This window comes from Schistocerca americana, chromosome 7, assembly GCF_021461395.2.
Source record: "Schistocerca americana isolate TAMUIC-IGC-003095 chromosome 7, iqSchAmer2.1, whole genome shotgun sequence".
Classification (NCBI taxonomy): domain Eukaryota; kingdom Metazoa; phylum Arthropoda; class Insecta; order Orthoptera; family Acrididae; genus Schistocerca; species Schistocerca americana.
The window spans coordinates 34,605,338-34,630,682 of NC_060125.1; the positions used below are offsets into that span (position 1 = coordinate 34,605,338).

The 25,345-nt window shown below is 42.4% G+C and overlaps 1 protein-coding gene across 7 annotated transcripts in view; it reads left to right on the forward strand.

Moving 5' to 3' along the window:
- Window positions 1-25,345, forward strand: part of LOC124622521 — a 105,379-nt gene that overhangs the window by 50,931 nt on the left and 29,103 nt on the right. For 4 of the 7 annotated variants that reach the window (XM_047148251.1, XM_047148246.1, XM_047148247.1 and 1 more), the window contains exons 4-7: window positions 266-585; window positions 9,861-10,046; window positions 15,463-15,642; window positions 19,760-19,999. In XM_047148251.1, coding sequence (XP_047004207.1) covers window positions 266-585; window positions 9,861-10,046; window positions 15,463-15,642; window positions 19,760-19,999 — 926 coding nt within the window. Of the gene's footprint in view, window positions 1-207; window positions 586-9,860; window positions 10,047-15,462; window positions 15,643-19,759; window positions 20,000-25,345 lie in introns of all 7 variants that reach the window. The other 3 variants (XM_047148248.1, XM_047148252.1, XM_047148249.1) reach the window with 3 other exon arrangements.

Consider the following 25,345-nt stretch of genomic DNA (forward strand, 5'->3'; position numbering starts at 1 on the left):
GAGGACACCTGTTAGCTGATAGGAAGTCAGTTTGGTGAGCGTGGACGGTGCGGGTGCTTTCCTCTCGTTCACCGCAGTTACTGACTTCCTCTGTGGCCGTCTGTTTAGCTGCTGTGCAACTTCTGTTGCTGGAAATTGGTCAGGTGCTTCAGAAGAGGCAGAAAGCATCAGTTTGAACGACCATTAATAGTGCTTCTTTTGTTTCAGTGTATCCCACTCCTTAGCTCAGAAGTGTTACTGTACTACAGGAAGTGTGCGGTTGCAGACGGTGAAGAACTCGGTCGAGCAGTGCTCCGGGATACACGTGCTGACGGCACCCGATGAGCTACTGAAGACCGAGAAATTTTCAGAGGCGGTGTCGCGTCTGCAGCACCTCCGTGTGCTGTGTCTGCAAGAGAGATACGTGGGGACCACTTGCGTCCTGCGTCCTTGTGTGCTGAGACCTTTGGGTGACGGGTGCCCCCGACTGGTCGAGATTGACTTCGGACGTATGTCTGTCGATACGGATGATCTGAAGTACTTTCTGAATGCCAAGAAGAACACCCTAAAGTGCTTACGAATAAAGTGGTCGGTGGGTGGAACGAGGTGAGTACTATTATCTCTCCTCGTACGAATGTCTAACTTTTACTCGAGCCAACTTTTGCTCGACGAATACTGTTCTCGTATGTTCGGTATATTTCACACTGTGTAAAAGACATTTGGCATATTTCACCGTTATGTATACATAGGGACACGAGATACAAAATGTTAAGGAGACATCTAATTATTGTTACAGTGCTTTTAAGCTAGGTCTAGTTCAGTAAACATATCTATGTCTTCAAACATCTTCTGTCACGTTTATTACGTAATTACTTTCACTCGTAGCTAATAGTGCCGCTGTATTTAACAGTTGTGCCCAGTTCAGTTCTGTGTGATTCGGTAGTACCCGGCAGACCTGTCTCAATTGCACATTTTGGGTTTCTCAGTTTTTTTCACATTAGTCTGTAGATGGGGCTTCGTAGTGAAATTAATGGGTAGACTGTGTCATTTCAGAATGGGGACTTATAATTTAACATATGCCACTGTCGATTGATTGCGTATGCACAGCCTGTGGAAGAGGAAGTTTTTGAAATGTTTATCCCTCAGGGCACAATTCTGGGCCCATTACTTTCCCATTTACATCAGCAATATTCTGTCATCTTTTACTTCTCTTCTACTTTTTGCTGCGCAGTAGCAACAGTATGAGAAACTTGGCAACTCGTATGTGAGGGGACTGTGCATGCTACTGTGCAAGCTTGTAGTGGAACATATGTTTTGGTACTATGTAATTTTATTGTGAAACATTTGGCAAAAATGGCTTTCTACTGCAGCTCGCATATGAAAGTGTGACCGTGTGAATGTCATGCTAAACTCCCAAAAATAAATACAGTAAACCACTGTGTTTACATTCTCACATTTTACATTTTCTTGCTTTTTATATTCATTTTTGTCATTACAATCAGGAGTCACATTCTCTGAATTCAGTACTTTCCTGTCGTCACTGATTCCGTGTTACGACATTTCCCGCACCTTTAAGTTTTCTTTGACATTATCACAACATTTGACTTTGTTTTTTGTGCAGATATCTGCAAAAAGTGCATTGTATTCCTACTCAAAGTCAACCTCGGAACAAAGCAGAAAATGGAGACTATACACAAAGTTAATAATCGTGTCAGACAGCGTTAGCATAGTAAGTGAGATTTTCATTGTCATCATGTTTGGCCACAGCCACCTGTTTATAGGTACGCAGTGTTTGGAAGGGTGGGAAAGCACGCTGAGGCACTTCCCGAATGATGATCGTGACCTGACAGTATTGACTGTAGTAGCAGCCTTCCTTCTGCTCATTGTCTTGTATTGCCACAGCTTTGATTTAATTTCAGTCATTTATACAAACAAGACATCACTCTATAACGAGCTTTCACGAATTGTTGTTACTTCAGTGTAAAATACATGAATCCGTACGAGGCACGCAGTCTTATGTCGGTACGACTTAGTGTCAGACGTAAATATTCCTCCTCGAGATGCTCCATAATGTTGCAATTTCCGTCCTCTTCCTCGCCCAGGATGTTCCTGAACCATGTGATCTGCTTGTCGACAACAAGCTGTATGATTTTGTGTCTGTTGTTCTCCATTTATTAAAGACTCCCAACATTAATGTTTCAACCAATATTGTGTTACAAGTTTTATTTACCATAGGTTTATAATGATTACCGGTAATAAGTTTGACAGTAGAATTAAAATGCTCTTTTAATGTGGTTTAACAAAAGAATACAACAAATTGCTGTTAGAAAGAAGCAAAAACAATTATTTCAGTTTTTTTTAAATAGGCAAAATTTAGATTGTTATAATTTCTGATTTTGAACAATATAAAGAGAATGACAGTAAGATAAATTTATTCATTTTTTACTTGGTTTGTTTCCAATGCTTTCCTGTATTTTGCAATTTCCTGCAACTTACACTTTGTGTGTGTGTGTGTGTGTGTGTGTGTGTGTGTGTGTGTGTGTGTGTCATTCCACTGAAAAGTGTAAGCAGGGGTTTAACTGTATGTCAAGAGCTGGTCCCAGCACTTGGATGTAAAAATTCAGTATACTACAGTTCAGTTACACACTTCAGAGTCCCTTTACCTGTGATACATTAACTGTTGTCCACAATTAACCATTATCAGGAACCACTGTGGCCTGGACTGTCATTGTTTCATTGTTATGCACACACAAAAATAACTCCCTGTGGAATATGCACTCAAAATTTAAAAAAAATACAGTATAGAATTTTCTGTAGATAGTGTTCAGTGAGCACATGTATTTGCAGTGATGGTTGATAACGCTGACACATGGGGCAACAGTATCTGAACAAAGTAAACCTCACACTTAGGCGAGAGAGAGAGAGAGGGGGGGGGGGGGGGGGGGGGAAGAGAAGAAAACCATAAACACCTTTTGTTCATGCATTCATGTCAGCACAAGTGCATATTTCATATCTTGTAATGATACATTGAACTCACAAAAATGTAATTAAATTATGTAGATAAATACCGATACACGATGATGGTTGTGATATAACTGTATAATAATAGTGGTAGTAGTAGTAGTAGTAGTAGAAGCAGCAGCAGCAGCAGCAGCAGCAGAAGCAATGACGCTTGGTATTGGTTATTATCCTGTAGTGAGGAACAGATTTGAGGCAGAGATACGAGCTTCACACTGAAACACAAAGTTCACTGCAAATGCTGCATTCTCAGATTAAGATTTGTAAAGTTGCATAGTGGTGAACTCACAAACTGATCAGGGCCTAACTGAACTACAAAAATCAGTTGGGTCGGCGCTTTACGTGCCTAGGTTATCCTCTCGGTATCGCCTGTCCGCGAGTGCCCGGCATTCGATCGCGCACCTACTCGTATTCGGAGCTAGTGCGGCGCATCTCTTCCACTGTGGCTTGTCAGTCTGTGCCTCATACACGACAGTCATTTTAAAGGACTACACTTGCCAAAATACAGGGTTATTCAAAGAGGAGTGGCATATTTCTGGGATTAATCTTTTACATACTATAAAGGATAGAAATGCAACTCCAGACAGAGAAAAGTGGAAACTTTTGAGCAGTTGACATAGAAGTTCAATTAAAGGTGCAGTGCTGCTGTTGCTCATTCGTAGGAAAATGGAGACACCACGGAGGCATTTGTTTTCTGTGCCGCAATTAGCAAAATCGGAGTCCACTGTTAGTGTGAAATGTGTATTTTGATAACAATTTGACAGAGAGCTGCCTGCCAGTAAACAAATGTACGAGTGCCACTGAAAATCACAGAAAATTGGTGCATCTGCAAATGGAAAAGTGAGTGTCATCCTTGCACATAGAGTGAAGATGTCAAAGGTATCTGTGCAACGTACAAAAGGCGCCCTAGAAAATCCGTGACACGAGTGAACAATAAACTTAAAACCTTTCAACTCGAGATATGGTGAGTTCGGAAACTGACTGCATCAGAAATCATACACACCGGAATTGTTGCAAGCATTGCATCTGATGACCACACCAAAAGGTAAGAATTTTGCACAGGAATTCTAGAAGAAATGGAGGTGCACATTTTTTCTGAGCTATTATATTTTTTGTATGAACCCACTTTTCATCTTTCTGGTACATTAATTGGCATAGAGCTAGATTTAGATTTTGGGAGAGCAAAACTCCTATGGTAGTAGCTCAGCACAAATGAGACATTCTTTCGTCTTTCCCTCTCCTTCCCTCTTTCCTGACGAAGCAACCGTTGGTTGCGAAAGCTTGAATTTAGTGTGTATGTTTGTGTTTGTTTGTGTGTCTATCGACGTGCTAGCGCTTTCGTTTGGTAAGTCTCGTCATCTTTGTTTTTAGATATATTTTTCCCACGTGGAATGTTTCCCTCTATTTTATATATATATATAAAAACAAAGATGATGAGACTTACCAAATGAAAGTGCTGGCGGGTCGACACACACACAAACATACACACAAAATTCAAGCTTTTGCAACAAACTGTTGCCTCATCAGGAAAGAGGGAAGGAGAGGGAAAGACGAAAGGATGTGGGTTTTAAGGGAGAGGGTAAGGAGTCATTCCAATCCTGGGAGCGGAAAGACTTACCTTAGGGGGAAAAAAGGACAGCTATACACTCGCGCGCACAAACACACATATCCATCCGCATATACACAGACACAAGCAGACATTTGTAAAGGCAAAGAGTTTGGGCAGAGATGTCAGTCGAGGCGGAAGTACAGAGGCAAAGACATTGTTGAAAGACAGGTGAGGTATGAGCGGCGGCAAATTGAAATTAGAAATTAGCGGAGATTGAGGCCTGGCGGATAGTGAGAAGAGAGGATATGCTGAAGGGCAAGTTCCCATATCCGGAGTTCTGACAGGTTGGTGTTAGTGGGAAGTATCCAGATAACCCAGGCGGTGTAACACTGTGCCAAGATGTGCTGGCCGTGCACCAAGGCATGTTTAGCCACAGGATGATCCTCATTACCAACAAACACTGTCTGCCTGTGTCCATTCATGCGAATGGACAGTTTGTTGCGGGTCATTCCCACATAGAAGGCTTCACAGTGTAGGCAGGTCAGTTGGTAAATCACGTGGGTGCTTTCACACGTGGCGCTGCCTTTGATCGTGTACACCTTCCGGATTACAGGACTGGAGTAGGTGGTGGTGGGAGGGTGCATGGGACAGGTTTTACACCGGGGGCGGTTACAAGGGTAGGAGCCAGAGGGTAGGGAAGGTGGTTTGGGGATTTCATAGGGATGAACTAAGAGGTTACGAAGGTTAGGTGGACGGCAGAAAGACACTCTTGGTGGAGTGGGGAGGATTTCATGAAGGATGGATCTCATTTCAGGGCAGGATTTGAGGAAGTCGTATCCCTGCTGGAGAGCCACATTCAGAATCTGATCCAGTCCCGGAAAGTATCCTGTCACAAGTGGGGCACTTTTGTGGTTCTTCTGTGGGAGGTTCTGGGTTTGAGGAGATGAGGAAGTGGCTCTGGTTATTTGCTTCTGTACCAGGTTGGGAGGGTAGTTACGGGATGCGAAAGCTGTTTTCAGGTTGTTGGTGTAATGGTTCACGGATTCCGTACTGGAGCAGATTTGTTTGCCATGAAGACCTAGGCTGTAGGGAAGGGACCGCCTGATGTGGAATGGGTGGCAGCTGTCATAATGGAGGTACTGTTGCTTGTTGGTGGGTTTGATGTGGACAGACATGTGAAGCTGGCCATTGGACAGGTGGAGGTCAACGTCAAGGAAAGTGGCATGGGATTTAGAGTAGGACCAGGTGAATCTGATGGAACCAAAGGAGTTGAGGTTAAAGAGGAAATTCTGGATTTCTTCTTCACTGTGAGTCCAGATCATGAAAACTTTGGGTTGGCAGGCCTGGGTAACCAAGAAGGCTTCCTCTAAGCGACCCATGAATAGGTTGGCGTACGAGGGGGCCATCCTGGTACCCATGGCTGTTCCACAAACATGCCTTCGCCCTAGCCAGATTACACTCCCATATTTTATTTTCTCAGGCTTGTCTGACATTTGGCATCACCCCCAAAGGCCTCACACTTAAAGTTCCCATCTCTGGCTGCAACCCTTCTTTCCATCAGTCCCTATACCAGTTCCAAACTGAACAATCCATTGCCCTCACCCACCTAATCCTTCAGCTACACACCCACTCAGCCAATCAACACACCCGTCAACTCCTATCCTTAATAAAAGTCCTCAATCCTTCCTCTCCCACATCCACACCGGCTGTTCAGAGCATCCTCCTACAGGCCAACCGCAAATTGGAACAGCATGCCACCCTCCACCTTAAAAAACTATCCAATCTCCTGGTTTCCCACCTCCGGAAAGGCAACTCACTCACCCTTCACAACCTTTCCAGCAAACCTCAACTTCCTCTCATTGCACACAAACCCAGTCTCTCCCATCTACTCAATCTCCCACTTCCAGCTCCACTCCCTCCAAAACCTCAAAATTTCAATCAACACAATCTGGAACCACAACACCCCAATTCAGTAGTTAACCTTTCCTCCAAACCTCTCTCCCAATCTGAAACCCCTGTCCTATCCAAAGGCCTCACCTTCAGCCCCACTCCCAGATTCAACCAAACAGCCCTCGTCAAAGATTTACTGTCCTACACCTGTACTCTCTGCTGGAAATATCACTTTGCCACGAAGAAAAATGATCCTAATCCTACTCCTAATGATCCAACTCCCCAAGACACTATCCAAATTGAACCCTGCCTGGAACAGTTCCGTCCTCCGTCACAGCGGGACCCACCTCCTCTTCCTCAAAATCACCCTCTCCAAACCTTCCAGGAATTTTTGACTTCCAGCCTTGCCTCTCAATCCTTCTTAAAAAACCTTAATCCTACTCCCAACATCACCACTGCTGAAGCCCAGGCTATCTGTGATCTGAAGGCTGACCGATCCATCGCCATTCTTCCGGTGGACAAGGGTTCCACGACTGAGGTACTTGATCGTCGGGAGTATGTGGCTGAGGGACTACGTCAGCTTTCAGACAACACTACTTACAAAGTTTGCCAAGGTAATCCCATTCCTGATGTCCAGGCGGAGCTTCAACGAATCCTCAGAACCTTAGGCCCCCTACAAAACCTTTCACCTGACTCCATCAACCACCTGACCCCACCAACACCCCGCACCCCTACCTTCTACCTTCTTCCTAAAATTCACAAACCCAATCATCCCGGCCGTCCCATTGTAGCTGGTTACCAAGCCCCCACAGAACGCATCTCTGCCTACGTAGATCAACACCTTCAACCCATTACATGCAGTCTCCCATCCTTCATCAAAGACACCAACCACTTTCTCGAATGCCTGGAATCCCTACCCAATCTGTTACCCCCGGAAACCATCCTTGTAACCACTGATGCCACTTCCTTATACACAAATATTCCGCATGTCCAGGGCCTCGCTGCGATGGAGCACTTCCTTTCACGCCGATCACCTGCCACCCTACCTAAAACCTCTTTCCTCATTACCTTAGCCAGCTTCATCCTGACCCACAACTTCTTCACTTTCGAAGGCCAGACATACCAACAATTAAAGGGAACAGCCATGGGTACCAGGATGGCCCCCTCGTACGCCAACCTATTCATGGGTCGCTTAGAGGAAGCCTTCTTGGTTACCCAGGCCTGCCAACCCAAAGTTTGGTACAGATTTATTGACGACATTTTTATGATCTGGACTCACAGTGAAGAAGAACTCCAGAATTTCCTCTTTAACCTCAACTCCTTTGGTTCCATCAGATTCACCTGGTCCTACTCTATATCCCATGCCACTTTCCTTGACGTTGACCTCCACCTGTCCAATGGCCAGCTTCACACGTCCGTCCACATCAAACCCACCAACAAGCAACAGTACCTCCATTATGACAGCTGCCACCCATTCCACATCAAGCGGTCCCTTCCCTACAGCCTAGGTCTTCATGGCAAACAAATCTGCTCCAGTCCGGAATCCGAAAACCATTACACCAACAACCTGAAAACAGCATTCGCATCCCGCAACTACCCTCCCAACCTGGTACAGAAGCAAATAACCAGAGCCACTTCCTCATCCTCTCAAACCCAGAATCTCCCACAGAAGAACCCCAAAAGTGCCCCACTTGTGACAGGACTGGATCAGACTCTGAATGTGGCTCTCCAGCAGGGATACGACTTCCTCAAATCCTGCCCTGAAATGAGATCCATCCTTCATGAAATCCTCCCCACTCCACCAAGAGTGTCTTTCTGCCGTCCACCTAACCTTCGTAACCTCTTAGTTCATCCCTATGAAATCCCCAAACCACCTTCCCTACCCTCTGGCTCCTACCCTTGTAACCGCCCCCGGTGTAAAACCTGTCCCATGCACCCTCCCACCACCACCTACTCCAGTCCTGTAATCCAGAAGGTGTACACGATCAAAGGCAGCGCCACGTGTGAAAGCACCCACGTGATTTACCAACTGACCTGCCTACACTGTGAAGCCTTCTATGTGGGAATGACCAGCAACAAACTGTCCATTCGCATGAATGGACACAGGCAGACAGTGTTTGTTGGTAATGAGGATCACCCTGTGGCTAAACATGCCTTGGTGCACGGCCAGCACATCTTGGCACAGTGTTACACCGTCCAGGTTATCTGGATACTTCCCACTAACACCAACCTGTCAGAACTCCGGAGATGGAAACTTGCCCTTCAGCATATCCTCTCTTCTCACTATCCGCCAGTCCTCAATCTCCGCTAATTTCTAATTTCAATTTGCCGCTGCTCATACCTGACCTGTCTTTCAACAACATCTTTGCCTCTGTATTTCCGCCTCGACTGACATCTATGCCCAAACTCTTTGCCTTTACAAATGTCTGCTTGTGTCTGTGTATATGCGGATGGATATGTGTGTGTGTGCGAGTGTATACCTGTCCTTTTTTCCCCCTAAGGTAAGTCTTTCCGCTCCTGGGATTATAATGACTCCTTACCCTCTCCCTTAAAACCCACATCCTTTCGTCTTTTCCTCTCCTTCCCTCTTTCCTGACGAAGCAACCGTTGGTTGCGAAAGCTTGAATTTAGTGTATATGTTTGTGTTTGTTTGTGTGTCTATCGACCTGCCAGCACTTTTGTTTGGTAAGTCACATCATCTTTGTTTTTAGATATATTTTTCCCACGTGGAATGATGAGACTTACCAAACAAAAGCACTGACACACAAAAAAACAAACACACACACAAAATTCAAGCTTTCGCAACAAACTGTTGCCTCATCAGGAAAGGGGGATGGAGAGGGAAAGAAAAATATATCTAAAAACAAAGATGTGTGACTTACCGAACGAAAGCGCTGGCAGATCGATAGGCACCTATATATATAAAAACAAAGATGATGTGACTTACCAAACGAAAGCGCTGGCATGTCGATAGACACACAAACATAAACACAAAATTCTAGCTTTCGCAACCAACGGTTGCCTCGTCAGGAAAGAGGGAAGGAGAGGGAAAGACGAAAGGATTTGGGTTTTAAGGGAGAGGGTAAGGAGTCATTCCAATCCCGGGAGCGGAAAGACTATTTTGTACCCAACAGAAGGCCTAGTACCCAGTGCCCTGACACTCACCACGATGTCTGATGTATACCCACGCAATCTGTCCCTCACAGGTATACTTTCGATGCAAATTAATGTGGTGGTAATAGTAATGATGTCGTATTTCAGTGGCAAGTGATGTAAAGGTGACAGTCGAACACAGAAATGTTACAAATGCAGAATAAGAACCCTTAATTTGGAATTGGAATATAGTGTATGCCGTTTGTGTGGTCTCCTCAAATGTGACAGAAGACGAATAATTTTCACGAGCCCCATTTCTGTTGTTAGAAAGGCACGTCATACCGTTGCTGCCGGTATATGCCGACAGCTTGGAACGTCTGGAACTTTATGAGTACGACATAGTCCGCAACTCGGCCAGAGAGGCGTTCACTACCGTCGGAAGCTTGAAGCACTTGCGGGAACTCAGGATGTCCGTCCCCGATCGAATACCGCCCGGAACAGCTGCTCTGGCTTTTACGTAAGTGACCCATCAAGTAGGTAACTGCTGTATTTACCTGATTATAAGATGAGGTTTTTTTTCCAAATTTGCCATTCAGAAAATATGAGATCGAGTAATATTGGCAGATTAAACTATTGCTGCTGAGATTAACATTTTAACATTGTTTAATAGAGTATATAGAGGGTATCCTACATTTACAGATGAAGCTTTGCTAGCTGAGGTCACGTGCAGGTTTATTTTGAAGAATTCAGAAGGGCAGGGCCGGGCAAACGATATTTGCATCGAAAGAGTCTCGAGGTTTCCCGATAGAAACATTAATACTAATTTTTAAGTAAACATAACATTCAAAAGCGAAAATGTTGTCCTTCAAAAAACATTACTCGATTCTGACCCCAGATCAATATTTTATTTGATTATGAGAGACTGGAAGGATTTATCAAGTGCATTGCAAGTGAGAAATTCAGTTGCTGTTCGTGTATTAGAACAATGGGTGAAACATTACCAACTTTTAATCAGCTTTAGAACTTGGTGACATTCAGATGAGAAGAGAGGAAAATTAATCCAGAATTAGATTTCTAATTAACAAAATAAATCGTATTAGGTTGACTGTAAATTATAGTGGCGAGACTCATCAGGAGATAGTACTGACAGACGTCAGTAGATCGTGGGGTAAGCAATAGTTAAAGAATTGGACCGAATCATGATTGTGAACTTTATTTATGTATCGGTTGTGGTTGTCATTGTTGTTACATCTGACTTGCACTCTGAAGATATTGTAGTACACGTTCCACAGTCTCGAGCAGCACTATACGAGGCTCGGTGGGGGAACAGCTTGGCAGGGAACTAGGATGAGTGTGGGGAGGGGAATAGAACAGAAGAGAATCTTTTGTGGTGTCACCACCAGACACCACACTTGCTAGGTGGTAGCCTTTAAATCGGCTGCGGTCCGTTAGTATACGTCGGACCTGCTTCAGCTACGTCATTTGCTATGACCTAGCAAGGTGCCATATTCAGTTACTATAATCTGAACAGATAATATTGTGAATCATGTACCGTCAAGAGCAATGTTCATCATTAATGGATTAAAGTTAAGTATCAAACTAATTATGTCCGCTTTCTGAATTCTAATTCCTTGTCATGTTCCAGATCTCACGTCAATATAGTTCTTCCCTCCTTATGCCAGCCTGCGTGAGCTAAAATGCGTGCCTTTTGGCCTCCTCTCGTAACACGGTGTTGACTCTTCAGCCAATACAACATCTTTATTGTCACATGACATGTTATATACAGTCGTTTGATTGAAATATTGGTCACTCATCAATGAATAATTCTGTGCCTACCTAAGGATACCTAAAACAAGATACATTAAAATAACGCATATGGAAGTATTTTTCATGTTTGTTTCTGTAGTTTATAAATATGGACATACCTCAAGGACCACATATTTCCATAAATGTAATATATGTGTTTACATCTACATATTTAGATACATAGTTCTCATGATAGTTTACAAGTATCGACACATTTAAAAAGAACATATACCTCCAGTAAAAGGGAACATAAGCATACACATAGAACGTAATGTAGAAAAAACAGGAAAACAAAACAGATATGTTATCTCCTACTTGTCTCTGTTTATAAAATCATCCACACTGTAGTAGCAGTTGGCTTTTTAAATATTTTCAATGTTTGCACAGGTAGATTCTAGCTTACAGTCCTTCATCTTTGAATGGATTTTATTTGCTAAGCTTCAAAGCCATGTAATATGCAGTATTTTCAGATAATGGTTGTCTATGGCAATGTAACATGTAATCTTGTTTGTGTTTTGTTGGATAAGTATGTGTAAATGAATTTCCCTCAAAAAGATGTGGGTTTCTTAACTCAGAGAAGTGTTTCATATATAAACATGGAAGGAATGGTCAGAAAGTCAAGGCTTGCAAATAAAGGTTTGTTCCAGTCATAGCTCTGATAATTTTTTTTTCTGTAGCTTGAACACTCTTGGGTGGCTTCCTTTTCAACTCCCCAAAAAATTATGCCATACCTTACAACTGATATAAAATATGTATGATACACAATTTTCCTAACAGCTAAGTCAGTTACTTTATTCGGAACCCTCATTGCATAAACAAAACTATTTAACTGCTTCAGTAAGCAATCCACATGATCAGTCTGTTTTGTTTTCTGTGCTAATTCTTCAGTGTTTTTACAGCAGACTACTGCTGTTGAGTCATCTGCATACAGAATCGTATCTGATGTTACCTTACCTGGTGTGTCATTTATATAGTAATGGGCCTTGTATGGACCCCTGGGGTACACCTGCATGTATTTCCTTCCAACTAGAGCAAGCTTTCTTGCCCTTATGTTGTATAACTACCCTCTGTTTCCTATTTTTGAGATATGACTTGAACTAATTTAAAGATTTTTCATGGACACCATAAGAAGCTAATTTGAGGGGCAGCTGCGTATGGTTCACCATAGCAAATGCCTTACTGAGGTCACATAAGATACCTGATATGCCAACAGTGGTAATCTGTACCACATACTCTGTCTCTTTTTGTACATCTTCCATGTTTAAACTGCAGTTTGCCTGAATGCACATGTATTCAGAACTGAATTGACTTTAAAACTGGACAAACACACAATAGTAGTATTAACTTCTGCAGCAGACAGTTAGTCTACATAGGGGCCAGTGGCGTAGTTGTGTGTTTCCCGCTGTAGTGTTATCGATGTTCACTGTGATGTATGACGGGTGTGAAAGGATATGTGTCAGCTGTCAGTTCTATGTAGCTAATGAGAGAGCAGTGAGCAGATTATGTGTTTGGAAGTGAGAGACACCGCAAAATTGTCACACCTGTACAAAAGCAAAATCCTACACATATTTGGATGAAAACAGCCATATTCTGAGGTCATCACATCAGAACAACTCACAGTTAATTCAATTAAAATGGCATAAATTTAGAACAGGTATAATGTTAACTCTTTAGGCAAATACTTTGTCAATAAAACAGTTTGTAATTTTGATTGGTCAAGAATATGTTAAAAATTAATTTTTCTTAAGAAGCCAGTCAAATAAAAGGGGGCTCGTCTTAAAATTGGGGTCATCTTACCCTTGCATATGTACAGTATGGTGTGCTGTTTGTTACTGAAAACATGTACTGAGCCAGCAGGGGTTAGGTCTCTCAGCTGTCAGGGTTACTCACAAATTTGGTGGCTTCAAATCAACCAGCCAAAGATCTGGCAGTTCTAATGTAAATATTATGAAGTAAAGGAAGCCTCTCACTGCACTAGATAGCAGAAGTGTAGAGTTTTTCAGAAGAAACCCTTTGGCAAGTTAGAGGGGACACACACACACACACACACACACACACACACACACACACAGAGAGAGAGAGAGAGAGACACAGAGACACACACACAGAGAGAGAGAGAGAGAGAGAGAGAGAGAGAGAGAGTGTGTGTGTGTGTGTGTGTGTGTGTGTGTGTGACAATTTTTGTTTTTCATATTCACGTTTCCAAAAAACGCTTAAAGAAAGATTTTCACAATTCCTGTTGCAGGTTCCTAAGGGTTGTGCAGGTGACTTGGCAGAACAAATCTGATGAGGAACCCATGTCTGCAAATTTACCATTTGGATGTAAAATAAGTTTGAAGGTTGGATCACTTTCATATCTTCCACTTCACTGTGTGCAGACACGCACACAGTGGAGGTAATGAGCTCCGACTCGCGTGCTGTAGGAGCACACGATACAGTCAGTGTTTAGAATATTCGTCTTAGTGTTCCATTCTACGTGGTGAAGGACATTCTCTTCAAAGTAGAGAGTTTGGCCGGTCTGTGAAACACCGCAGATCGCTGCAGTTGTGAACGTACTGACCAGTGAACGTACTTGCAGCCATTGTTGGAGTCAGAGGAAAATAGTACGTGATGTCATAATTACAACAGCGTGTGAGAACGGCACATTCCTCTCAATAGGTGCGCGCACTGGGAAGTGGTGGATTCAAAAGTGTTCTAATCTTCAAACTTATTTTACATCTCAAGAGGTGCGGGTTCATTATTAAAAACTTGTATACTAAGTCCCCTCTCCAAGTCCTAGAAGACAGCAATAGGAATTGTAAAACACTTTGTTGCCAATAAAAAACAGAAAGCGTACAGAAAGCAGAATCTGGACTGAGGATCAAAGTAAACAAATAATATGAACACAGGTCTCGTACCAGTCAGCCACAGTCAGTGAGGCCTTTATCTCGAGGCACATCTGTGGTAACGGGTGAAACTTTGGCGTGACACATACCACAGCTGTACATATTTTAAGAAACTTTTATTTTCACAGACTCAGTTGTATGACATAAATGACTGAGTTGTTTGGTCATATGAAAGACAGAGAACAACAACCAGACTGATCGATTCAGACCACAGAAGAGGACACAGAATTGACAAACATTTTCTGAATAACTGTAGGTCATAACTGCACCGTTGTGGAGCTACAGCTGATCGGTGACGAGAGCACGGAAAAGTGTGTGCTCTGAGCACAGTTACTACTTAAATTAGCTGCAGATGATAGTATCAGCTGGTCTGTCAAACTTGGTAAAACTTTAAATACATATCCACGGCTAGTTACCTGACACACGAATTTTCTGTTATGTTTACTGTTTAATGGTAGACTGTTAAATCCAATTATGCTAATAGTACTGTAATGTCAATAATAAGATACTAATTGGTACTGGAGAAACAGGACTGCATGTAGATAGTTGACATGAGGTACTGTAAGATCCAGTGTTGTTAATACTGAAATGTATAGGCTACATGTTTGTTTTTTTGTCATGTAGAGATAACCTGAATTAACTTATATTCTAACAACTTCAGTAGCACCGATTCTGACAAAATTACACAACTAGACACATCCTCGCAGCTGACCGGCTGCTGTTCTACAGCGGGAGCTTCCCGACGGTGCATTTCTGACCCGTGGTTCTCTATTGCTCAAATCGAGGTTGCCAATGTTGCTCTACTCTCGTGTTATGGCCAGTTTTATTTTCCCATACTATATAATGATCACCTCGATATCCGCGAGTCCCCACTGTCCGTGATCAGTCGAACATATATGAAACAAATTTAAATTAGAATTTTGATACCTGGAAAATTAATATAGTTACAATTTCCCTATTTTTTAGTGTTCTAAAATTGTACTTGGTGCAAATCAGATAGCGCCTCGGTTCATTTGATGTGGATGTTTCCAAAAAATGTAGTGTTGTGACCCTATCCTTTCGTGAGAGTTACTTTGCTGTGGCAACTGATCAGCGTCCTGAAGTTATCAAAATTGGTGAGCAGGGTGTGTTCTGTCATTGTAAGCAGAATGTGTCAGGTTGCTGTTTCTGATTTTTTCCCCCCATTATAAAGACAAAATAATGTGACACAACATAAACTATGTACTCGATTGTATTTTTAAGGAATGGAGGACTGCCACAACTGAAAGTGCTGGATCTACCACACGGATACGGTGTGGAAGATAACACAGTAATTGCCATCAGCCACGGATGTCCCGGTTTGCGGCAGCTCTCCGTCACTCACGCTACGAAGCTGTCGCCTGCTGCCTTCTCGGAGATCGACCGTCTAGAACATCTTGAAATGTAAGTGATGTTGCTGGCTTTGCAGTGTAGTGCAGACAGAGTATTTTGCTGAATAATGAAAACGTAACTGGTGAAGTAGTACAGAATCGTGTGAGTTACTCATAAATGTTGTGACTGAAATTGTGTTGAAAAAGAATTGTAAGTCAAGACATTAAATAAAATATGCAGCTGGCCATTAAAACTGCAATATGACTGAGGTAGAGTGCAACAATTGTCAAACACGCATGAAGTTTACTACTGTTTTTACCCAAGTATAAGACGATCCGAAAGGCTTCTTTAGAAACATTTATTTTAACATACCCTGACTAATCAGAGTAACAAACTGTTTTATTGACATTATGTATCTGCCTAAAATTCCAGTTTTGACTGTCTACATTTTGATAATACAAGGAGAATTAACCCCTTAATATATATATATTTTTTTTCAAATTATGTTCCAAAAATGATATTTTTTATTAATGAAAAACATTATATACTGAAAGACATTACATACTGAAATATAAAGATGGGTTTTAGAGCTCAAAATTATAAGTTGCAAAATTTTGAAAATCACCAATAGTAAAATCCTGAGCATACTGGTGCACTAGACTTCGATTGAAATATCTGAAACTTGGAGTCATTTTTAGGTTTCTGTGCAGCTGTCAATTCTAAGTGTGGATTTTACAACGGTTTCCTGTGAACAGAAATCTCGTAGAAGCTGGCCAGAGCACAGTGGACGTATTTATCTCGTACCACCGGCAAGTACTTGTCGCTCGACTGGCAAACTGTCGTCACTTTCGGTCTCGAATGAAATAACGCCACATTCTTCTTCACTTTCTAAGGTGCAGTAAATGAAGCAGGGAAAAATGAATACAAACGTCTCAAAAATGAGATCGACAGGAAGTGCAAAATGGCTAAGCAGGGATGGCTACAGGACAAATGTAAGGATGTAGAGGCTTATCTTGCTAGGGGTAAGATAGATACTGCCTACAGGAAAATTAAAGAGACCTTTGGAGAAAAGAGAACCACTTGTATGAATATCAAGAGCTCAGACAGAAACCCAGTTCTAAGGAAAGAAGGGAAAGCAGAAAGGTGGAAGGAGTATATAGAGGGTCTATACAAGGGTGATGTACTTGAGGACAATATTATAGAAATAGAAGAGAATGTAGATGAAGATGAAATGGGAGATATGATACTGCATGAAGAGTTTGACAGAGCACTGAAAGACCCGAGTCGAAACAGGGCCCCAGGAGTAGACAACATTCCATTAGAACTACCGACAGCCTTGGGAGAGCCAGTCCTGACAAAACTCTACCATCTGGTGAGCAAGATGTATGAGACAGGCGAAATACCCTCAGACTTGAAGAAGAATATAATAATTCCAATCCCAAAGAAAGCAGGTGTTGACAGATGTGAAAATTACTGAACTATCACGTTAATAAGTCATGGCTGCAAAATACTAATGTGAATTCTTTACAGACGAATGGAAAAACTGGTAGAAGCGGACCTTGGGGAAGATCAGTTTGGATTCCGTAGAAATGTTGGAACACATGACGCAATACTGACCCTACGACTTATCTTAGAAGAAATATTAAGGTAAGGCAAACCTACATTTCTAGCATTTGTGGACTTAGAGAAAGCTTTTGACAATGTTGACTGGAATACTGTCTTTCAAATTCAGCAGGTGGCAGGGGTAAAATACAGGGAGCGAAAGGCTAATTACAATTTGTACAGAAAGCAGATGGCTGTTATAAGAGTCGAGGGGTATGAAAGGGAAGCAGTGGTTGGGAAGGGAGTGAGACAGGGTTGTAGCCTCCTCCGATGTTATTCAATCTGTATATTGAGCAAGCAGTAAAGGAAACAAAAGAAAAGTTCGGAGTAGGTATTAAAATCCATGGAGAAGAAATAAAAACTTTGAGGTTCACCGATGGCATTGTAATTCTGTCAGAGACAGCAAAGGACTTGGAGGAGCAGTTGAACGGAATGGACAATGTCTTGAAAGGAGGATCTAAGATGAACATCAACAAAAGCAAAATGAGGCTAATGGAATGTAGTTGAATTAAGTCGGGTGATGCTGAAGGAATTAGATTAGGAAATGAGACACTTAAAGTAGTAAAGGAGTTTTGCTGTTTGGGGAGCAAAATAACTGAAGATGGTCGAAGTAGAGAGAATGTAAAATGTAGACTGGCAATGGCAAGGAAAGTGTTTCAGAAGAAGAGAAATTTGTTAACGTCGAGTATTGATTTAAGTGTTAGCCATGTATGGAAGTGAAACATGGACGATAAATAGTTCAGACAAGAAGAGAATAGAAGCTTTTGAAATGTGGTGCTACAGAAGAATGCTGAAGATTAGATGGGTAGATCACATAACCAATGAGGTGGTACTGAATAGGATTGGGGAGAAGAGGAGTTTGTGGCACAACTTGACTAGAAGAAGGGACCGGTTGGTAGGACATGTTCTGAGGCATCAAGGGATCACCAATTTAGTGTTGGAGGGCAGCGTGGAGGGTAAAAATCGTAGAGGGAGACCAAGAGATGAATACACCAAGCAGATTCAGAAGGATGTAGGCTGCAGTAGGTACTGGGAGATGAAGAAGCTTGCACAGGATAGAGTAGCATGGAGAGCTGCATCAAACCAGTCTCAGGGCTGAAGACCACAACAACAACAACAACAACAACGTGCTTAAATTCAATGTCAGACTTAGGATCACTGTAGTAAACCTAAACAACAATACAGGAGAAAGGCTGGAATGCACGTGTTTAATTGTCGAGCATCTAAAGCTGCACACAGTAAAGATGGTACCGAGTGGCAACCACCACGACAGCCAGGTGCAAACGCAGTACCAGATGCTCTATAGTGGCTGAACACTTAACTATCAGTGCTGAAACAGGTATAAATGGAGTTCTACTTTTTCACAGGTCTATTTATAAGCTGGCCAAGTACACTATGGATTTTTAGTATCTGTCAGAATAATAAAACCGAGGTAACTCAGGGTTTTATGATAAGGAGTTAAAATAAAGGAAAAGATATGGTTTTCATTAATATTTGGACTGTTTTCTTTTCTACCTATTTTGCTTCTAACCCAGTTTTTTTGTGGTACCACTGTTTTTAATCATTATCCTGACAGTACAGCTGTGAAATTTATATCTTTGCTGTCACAATTATTTGCCTGTTTATTCAGAATACATTGCAATTTCAAAGGTTTTGGTGGGACCTGAGAAGGCATCTGTCATCCCTCCCTCCACCCTTTCCCTGCCCTTCCAAATTCTTCAGAATTGACCTGCATGTGACCTCAGAGTCAAAGCTTCATCTCTAAATGTATTATGACCTCTATATGCTCTACAAAACAATGTGAAAATGTTGACTGTGAATACGAGATGAAATGATCCTGCAGTTTAGGAATGATGAGTTTGGGAAAAGCCTCATCTTATAATCGGGTAAATGCGGTAAACATTTGTATATGCAAAGAATCGGCATTTCAGTGCAATCGTGCAAAATTCTTAGCGAAACCTCTACCTACATTCTTTATGTAAGGAAATATTACAATGGTGGTTTCTCTGCACTGGAGCATAAAAGCCTTTACAGTTCCCAGGACTGATAATTTTATAGCTCAATGGAAAAGTATATTGTCTCTTAACATGGAAAAAATGTACTTTCACCCAAGGGATAGTGTATTTTCTCTAGGCAAAAAGTGTGTTTTTGTTAAAGAAATAAAGAAAATTTTTTCTTCTCAATGCATAACCCTGAAGTTTCTCATTGTGAGATAGTGGCTAATGTAGCATTTTGCTCTTTTCCATTGTGTTAACAATGGCTTGCTGATTATAAAGCCTGATGTTCAGGCTATCTCAAGGAGTAGGGTATCGTCATCAATGTTGCAAATCTTTGCTTCAGATCTTGTGTAAGGTGTTGTTTTTGTGACTTTTCCTTTATGACAGTCATGCCACTTTGTAGGTGTATTTGTCATCACCCTCACCTTAGACTTAAGTTTAATTTTGGAACAATTTTACTTGAAGATGTACAATAATTTTGATTTACATGAAAAATGCTCTGTCTCAAAGGTGACAGAGTAAAATTCATCATATTTATTTCTGCCAACTTGTTCCCGTGTAAACGATAGTGCACTTGTGGTTTGTTCCAGACTAGATGTGACAGGTTGTAGCAGACTCGGCGGAGGCCTATTCCCCTGCCTCGTCGGGCTACCGCGACTTCACACGTTGCGAATGGGTACCATGTATTTCGGTACCACGTATTTTACAGAGTTGCAGCCAGGTGTGAGCAGCATCCTCAAATTGTCAGGTTTGCGCTGTCTGACATTCGATTATTCGGATGTTACTGGAGTGCCTTTTGATAAGTTTCCGGAGAATCTCATCAGTCTCAGGTAAGGAAAGATCTGTGTCTACATAATTACTTTGCAGGTTCAAGCTTTGGAAACTGCAGGTTGGAATAAGAATAATATAAGGAAAAGGATAGATTCTTACTCACAACAAAGGTGACCTGTCGAGAAGCAGAAATGCACGACAGAAAGACTGTTACACAGTATAGCTTTCCACGAGAGAGAGAGAGAGAGAGAGAGAGAGAAAGAGAGAGAGAGAGAAGCACACCTCATGCACACATGTCCACTCCCACCAGCAGGTCTGACTGGAACGCAACTGTCACATTAATAGCAATCTGAACCATGGACCTTGCCGTTGGTGGGGAGGCTTGCGTGCCTCAGCGATACAGATAGCCGTACCGTAGGTGCAACCACAACGGAGGGGTATCTGTTGAGAGGCCAGACAAACGTGTGGTTCCTGAAGAGGGGCAGCAGCCTTTTCAGTAGTTGCAAGGGCAACAGTCTGGATGATTGACTGATCTGGCCTTGTAACAATAACCAAAACGGCCTTGCTGTGCTGGTGCTGCGAACGGCTGAAAGCAAGGGGAAACTACAGCCGTAATTTTTCCCGAGGGCATGCAGCTTTGCTGTATGGTTAAATGATGATGGCGTCCTCTTGGGTAAAATATTCCGGAGGTAAAATAGTCCCCCATTCGGATCTCCGGGCAGGGACTACTCAGGAGGACGTCGTTATCAGGAGAAATAAAACTGGCGTTCTACGGATCGGAGCATGGAATGTCAGATCCCTTAATCGGGCAGGTAGGTTAGAAAATTTAAAAAGGGAAATGGATAGGTTAAAGTTAGATATAGTGGGGATTAGTGAAGTTCGGTGACAAGAGGGACAAGAGTTTAGATCAAGTGAATACAGGGTTATAAATACAAAATCAAATAGGGGTAACGCAGGAGTAGGTTTAATAATGAATAAAAAAATAGGAGTGCAGGTAAGCTACTACAAACAGCATAGTGAACGCATTATTGTGGCCAAGATAGATACGAAGCCCACGCCTACTACAGTAGTACAAGTTTATATGCCAACTAGCTCTGCAGATGACGAAGAAATTGAAGAAATGTATGATGAAATAAAAGAAATTATTCAGATTGTGAAGGGAGACGAAAATTTAATAGTCATGGGTGACTGGAATTCGAGAGTAGGAAAAGGGAGAGAAGGAAACATAGTAGGTGAATATGGATTGGGGGTAAGGAATGAAAGAGAAAGCCGTCTGGTAGAATTTTGCACAGAGCATAACTTAATCAAAATTAACACTTGGTTCAAGAATCATGAAAGAAGGTTGTATACATGGAAGAATCCTGGAGATACTAAAAGGTATCGGATAGATTATATAATGGTAAGACAGATTTAGGAACCAGGTTTTAAATTACAAGACATTTCCAGGGGCAGATGTGGACTCTCACCACAATCTGTTGGTTATGAACTATAGATTAAAACTGAAGAAAGTGCAGAAAGGTGGTAATTTAAGGAAATGGGACCTGGATAAACTGACTAAACCAGAGGTTGTACAGAGTTTCAGGGAGAGCATAAGGGAACAATTGACAGGAATTGGGGAAAGAAATACAGTAGAAGAAGAATGGGTAGCTCTGAGGGATGAAGTAGTGAAGGCAGCAGAGTACCAAGTAGGTAAAAAGACAACGGCTAGTAGAAATCCTTGGGTAACAGAAGAAATATTGAATTTAATTGATGAAAGGAGAAAATATAAAACTGCAGTAAATGAAGCAGGCAAAAAGGAATACAAACGTCTCAAAAATGAGATCGACAGGAAGTGCAAAATGGCTAAGCAGGGATGGCTACAGGACAAATGTAAGGATGTAGAGGCTTATCTTGCTAGGGGTAAGATAGATACTGCCTACAGGAAAATTAAAGAGACCTTTGGAGAAAAGAGAACCACTTGTATGAATATCAAGAGCTCAGACAGAAACCCAGTTCTAAGGAAAGAAGGGAAAGCAGAAAGGTGGAAGGAGTATATAGAGGGTCTATACAAGGGTGATGTACTTGAGGACAATATTATAGAAATAGAAGAGAATGTAGATGAAGATGAAATGGGAGATATGATACTGCATGAAGAGTTTGACAGAGCACTGAAAGACCCGAGTCGAAACAGGGCCCCAGGAGTAGACAGCATTCCATTAGAACTACTGATGGCCTTGGCAGAGCCAGTCCTGACAAAACTCTACCATCTGGTGAGCAAAGCGTATGAGACAGGCGTAAGAAATATCCTTAGGTTTCAAGAAGAATATAATAATTACAAACCCAAAGAAAGCAGGTGTTGGCAGATGTGAAAATTACCGATCTATCCTGTGAACTTTAACTTATTTTATGTTTAATCAAGAATATTTTGAACAGACTGACGGTGTCGCCATGGGTAGCCCCCTGTCTCCTTTGGTGGCCAACCTTTTTATGAAGGATTTTGAAGAGAGAGCGCTTGAATCAGCTGCCCTGAAGCCAACTGTTTTTTGGCGGTATGTGGATGACACTTTCATAGTGTTGCCTCATGGAGAAGATAAATTAATGGAGTTTCTACATCACCTCAACTCCATTCATAGCAACATCCTGTTCACCATGGAAATAGAGGAAGATGGTTGTTTGCCTTTCTCGGATGTCCTGGTCGAAGGAAGAATGATGGTTCTCTAGGGCATTCAGTTTACCGGAAACACACTTGTACTGATTTGTACCTGCAAGCATCAAGTTGCCATCACCCATCACAAACCATGAATTTGCTTAAAACACTTGTTCATAGAGCTCATACTGTCCCAGATCTAGATAGCTTACCTCAAGAATTCGCCCATCTAAAGACAGTACTCAGCGAAAATGGGTATTCCATCCGGCAGATTAACAGGGCACTAACAATTAAAACTAAGAAGCAGGAAGAGAATAAAGAGGAGAACATGCCAGAACCATCTTTAGCTTTTCTTCCTTTTGTTGGTAACACTTCGTTTAAAATAGCAAGAATCCTCTGCTGAACATGGTATTTCTACTGGACATTCAATGGAGTATGAGAAAACAATGATTTTGTCTACAGCAACGTCTTTCTGGGACTCCATTATTGAAGAATCCGTAGAAATACGACTGGCGGAAAATCTGTTAAACTGTGACAGCGGCTACCAGCTGGACAGTGCATGGAATCCTGTCATCTCCACGATTTGCTCAAATCGAAGATGACTGAGTGCATCGACGGCCGTGGCAAACAGCAATGCAGAGGGCGACTGAGTTCCACTATTCACCAGCGAGGGCGCGGCCGGCGGGCAGTGTGGTTCAACTATCAAGCTTTCGATGCATGCGCAGAATAGTTACAGTACGCTATATATTGTGGAATGGAGGACGTTTTCGCGTCTGCGACAGCTCAGCTGAAGGTGACTGGCAGGTGCCCAGTTGACATATCGTGCGAAGTATTGAACGACGACCGGCTGCAAGCTCGAAATTTGTTTGAACTACCGACCTATCCATTTAATATGCCACAGCTGCAAACTACTAACACGAATTCTTTACAGACGAATGGAAAAACTAGTAGAAGCCGACCTCAGGGAAGATCAGTTTGGATTCCGTAGGAATGTTGGAACACGTGAGGCCATACTGACCCTACGACTTATCTTAGAAGAAAGATTAAAGAAAGGCAAACCTACATTTCTAGCATTTGTAGACTTAGAGAAAGCTTTTGAAAATGTTGACTGGAATACTCTCTTTCAAATTCTAAAGGTGGCAGGGGTAAAATACAGGGAGCGAAAGGCTATTTACAATTTGTACAGGAACCAGATGGCAGTTATAAGAGTCGAGGGGCTTGAAAGGGAAGCAGTGGTTGGGAAGGGAGTGAGACAGGGTTGTAGCCTCTCCCCGATGTTATTCAGTCTGTATATTAAGGAAGCAGTAAAGGAAACAAAAGAAAAGTTCGGAGTAGGTATTAAAATCCATGGAGAAGAAATAAAAACTTTGAGGTTTGCCGATGGCATTGTAATTCTGTCAGAGACAGCAAAGGACTTGGAAGAGCAGTTGAACGGAATGGACAGTGTCTTGAATGGAGGATATAAGATGAACATCAACAAAGCAAAACGAGGATAATGGAATGTAGTCGAATTAAGTCTGGTGATGCTGAGGGAATTAGATTAGGAAATGAGACACTTAAAGTAGTAAATGAGTTTTGCTATTTGGGAAGCGAAATAACTGATGATGGTCGAAGTAGAGAGGATATAAAATGTAGACTGGCAGTGGCAAGGAAAGTTTTTATGAAGAAGAGAAATTTGTTAAAATCGAGTATAGATTTGTGAGGAAGTTGTTTCTGAAAGTATTTGTATCGAGTGTGGCCATGTATGGAAGTGAAACATGGACGATAAATAGTTTGGACAAGAAGAGAATAGAAGCTTTCAAAATGTGGTGCTACAGAAGAATGCTGAAGATTAGATGGGTAGATCACATAACTAATGAGGAGTTACTGAATAGAATTGGGGAGAAGAGGAGTTTGTGGCACAACTTGACTAGAAGAAGGGATCGGTTGGTAGGACATGTTCTGAGGCATCAAGGGATCACCAATTTAGCATTGGAGGGCAGCGTGGAGGGTAAAAATGGTAGAGGGAGACCAAGAGATGAATACACTAAGCAGATTGAGAGGGATGTAGGTTGCAGTAGGTACTGGGAGATGAAGAAGCTTGCACAGGATAGAGTCGCATGGAGAGCTGCATCAAACAAGTCTCAGGACTGAAGACCACAACAACAGGTGGAGAGCTGCATCAAACAAGTCTCAGGACTGAAGACCACAACAACAGGTGGGGGGAGAGAAGAAGACGGGCGGGGCATGCAGGGACTAGATGGGGGTACAGCAATACTGGCAGGTGCAGTGTTCTGAGGTGGAGGGAGGGGGAAGATTGAAAAAGAGGAGAAGAGGAGGGGAAAGGATGGTCAGGTGCATTGGCAGAGGGAGGCACACAGCGAGGGTGAGAGGACACGAAAATGGAGGAGGTGGAAGGACAGAGGGGATGGAAACAGTAGCGACAGTAGGTTACTGTATGTTCAGGCAACTATAATTTCGGGAGGGAGTGGAGAATGTCTTGTAAGGATAATGCTCATTTTTGCAGTTCGGAAAAGCTGGTGTTGGAGGGTAGGATCCACACGGCTCGAGTAGTGAAGCAGCCGTCAAAATCCAGCACATTATGTTCACCTGCAAGTTGTACCACGTGGTGCTACTTCGCTCTCGCCCCCCAGGTTGGCGGTGCCCGTTTGTCTCGTACCGATATAGAAAGCTGTGCAGTGATTGCAGAGCTGGTAGATGACGTGGCTGCTTTCTCGGACGGCCTGGCCTCTGGTGGGCTAGGACGAGGCTGTGACGGATCTGGAATTGGAAGTGCTGG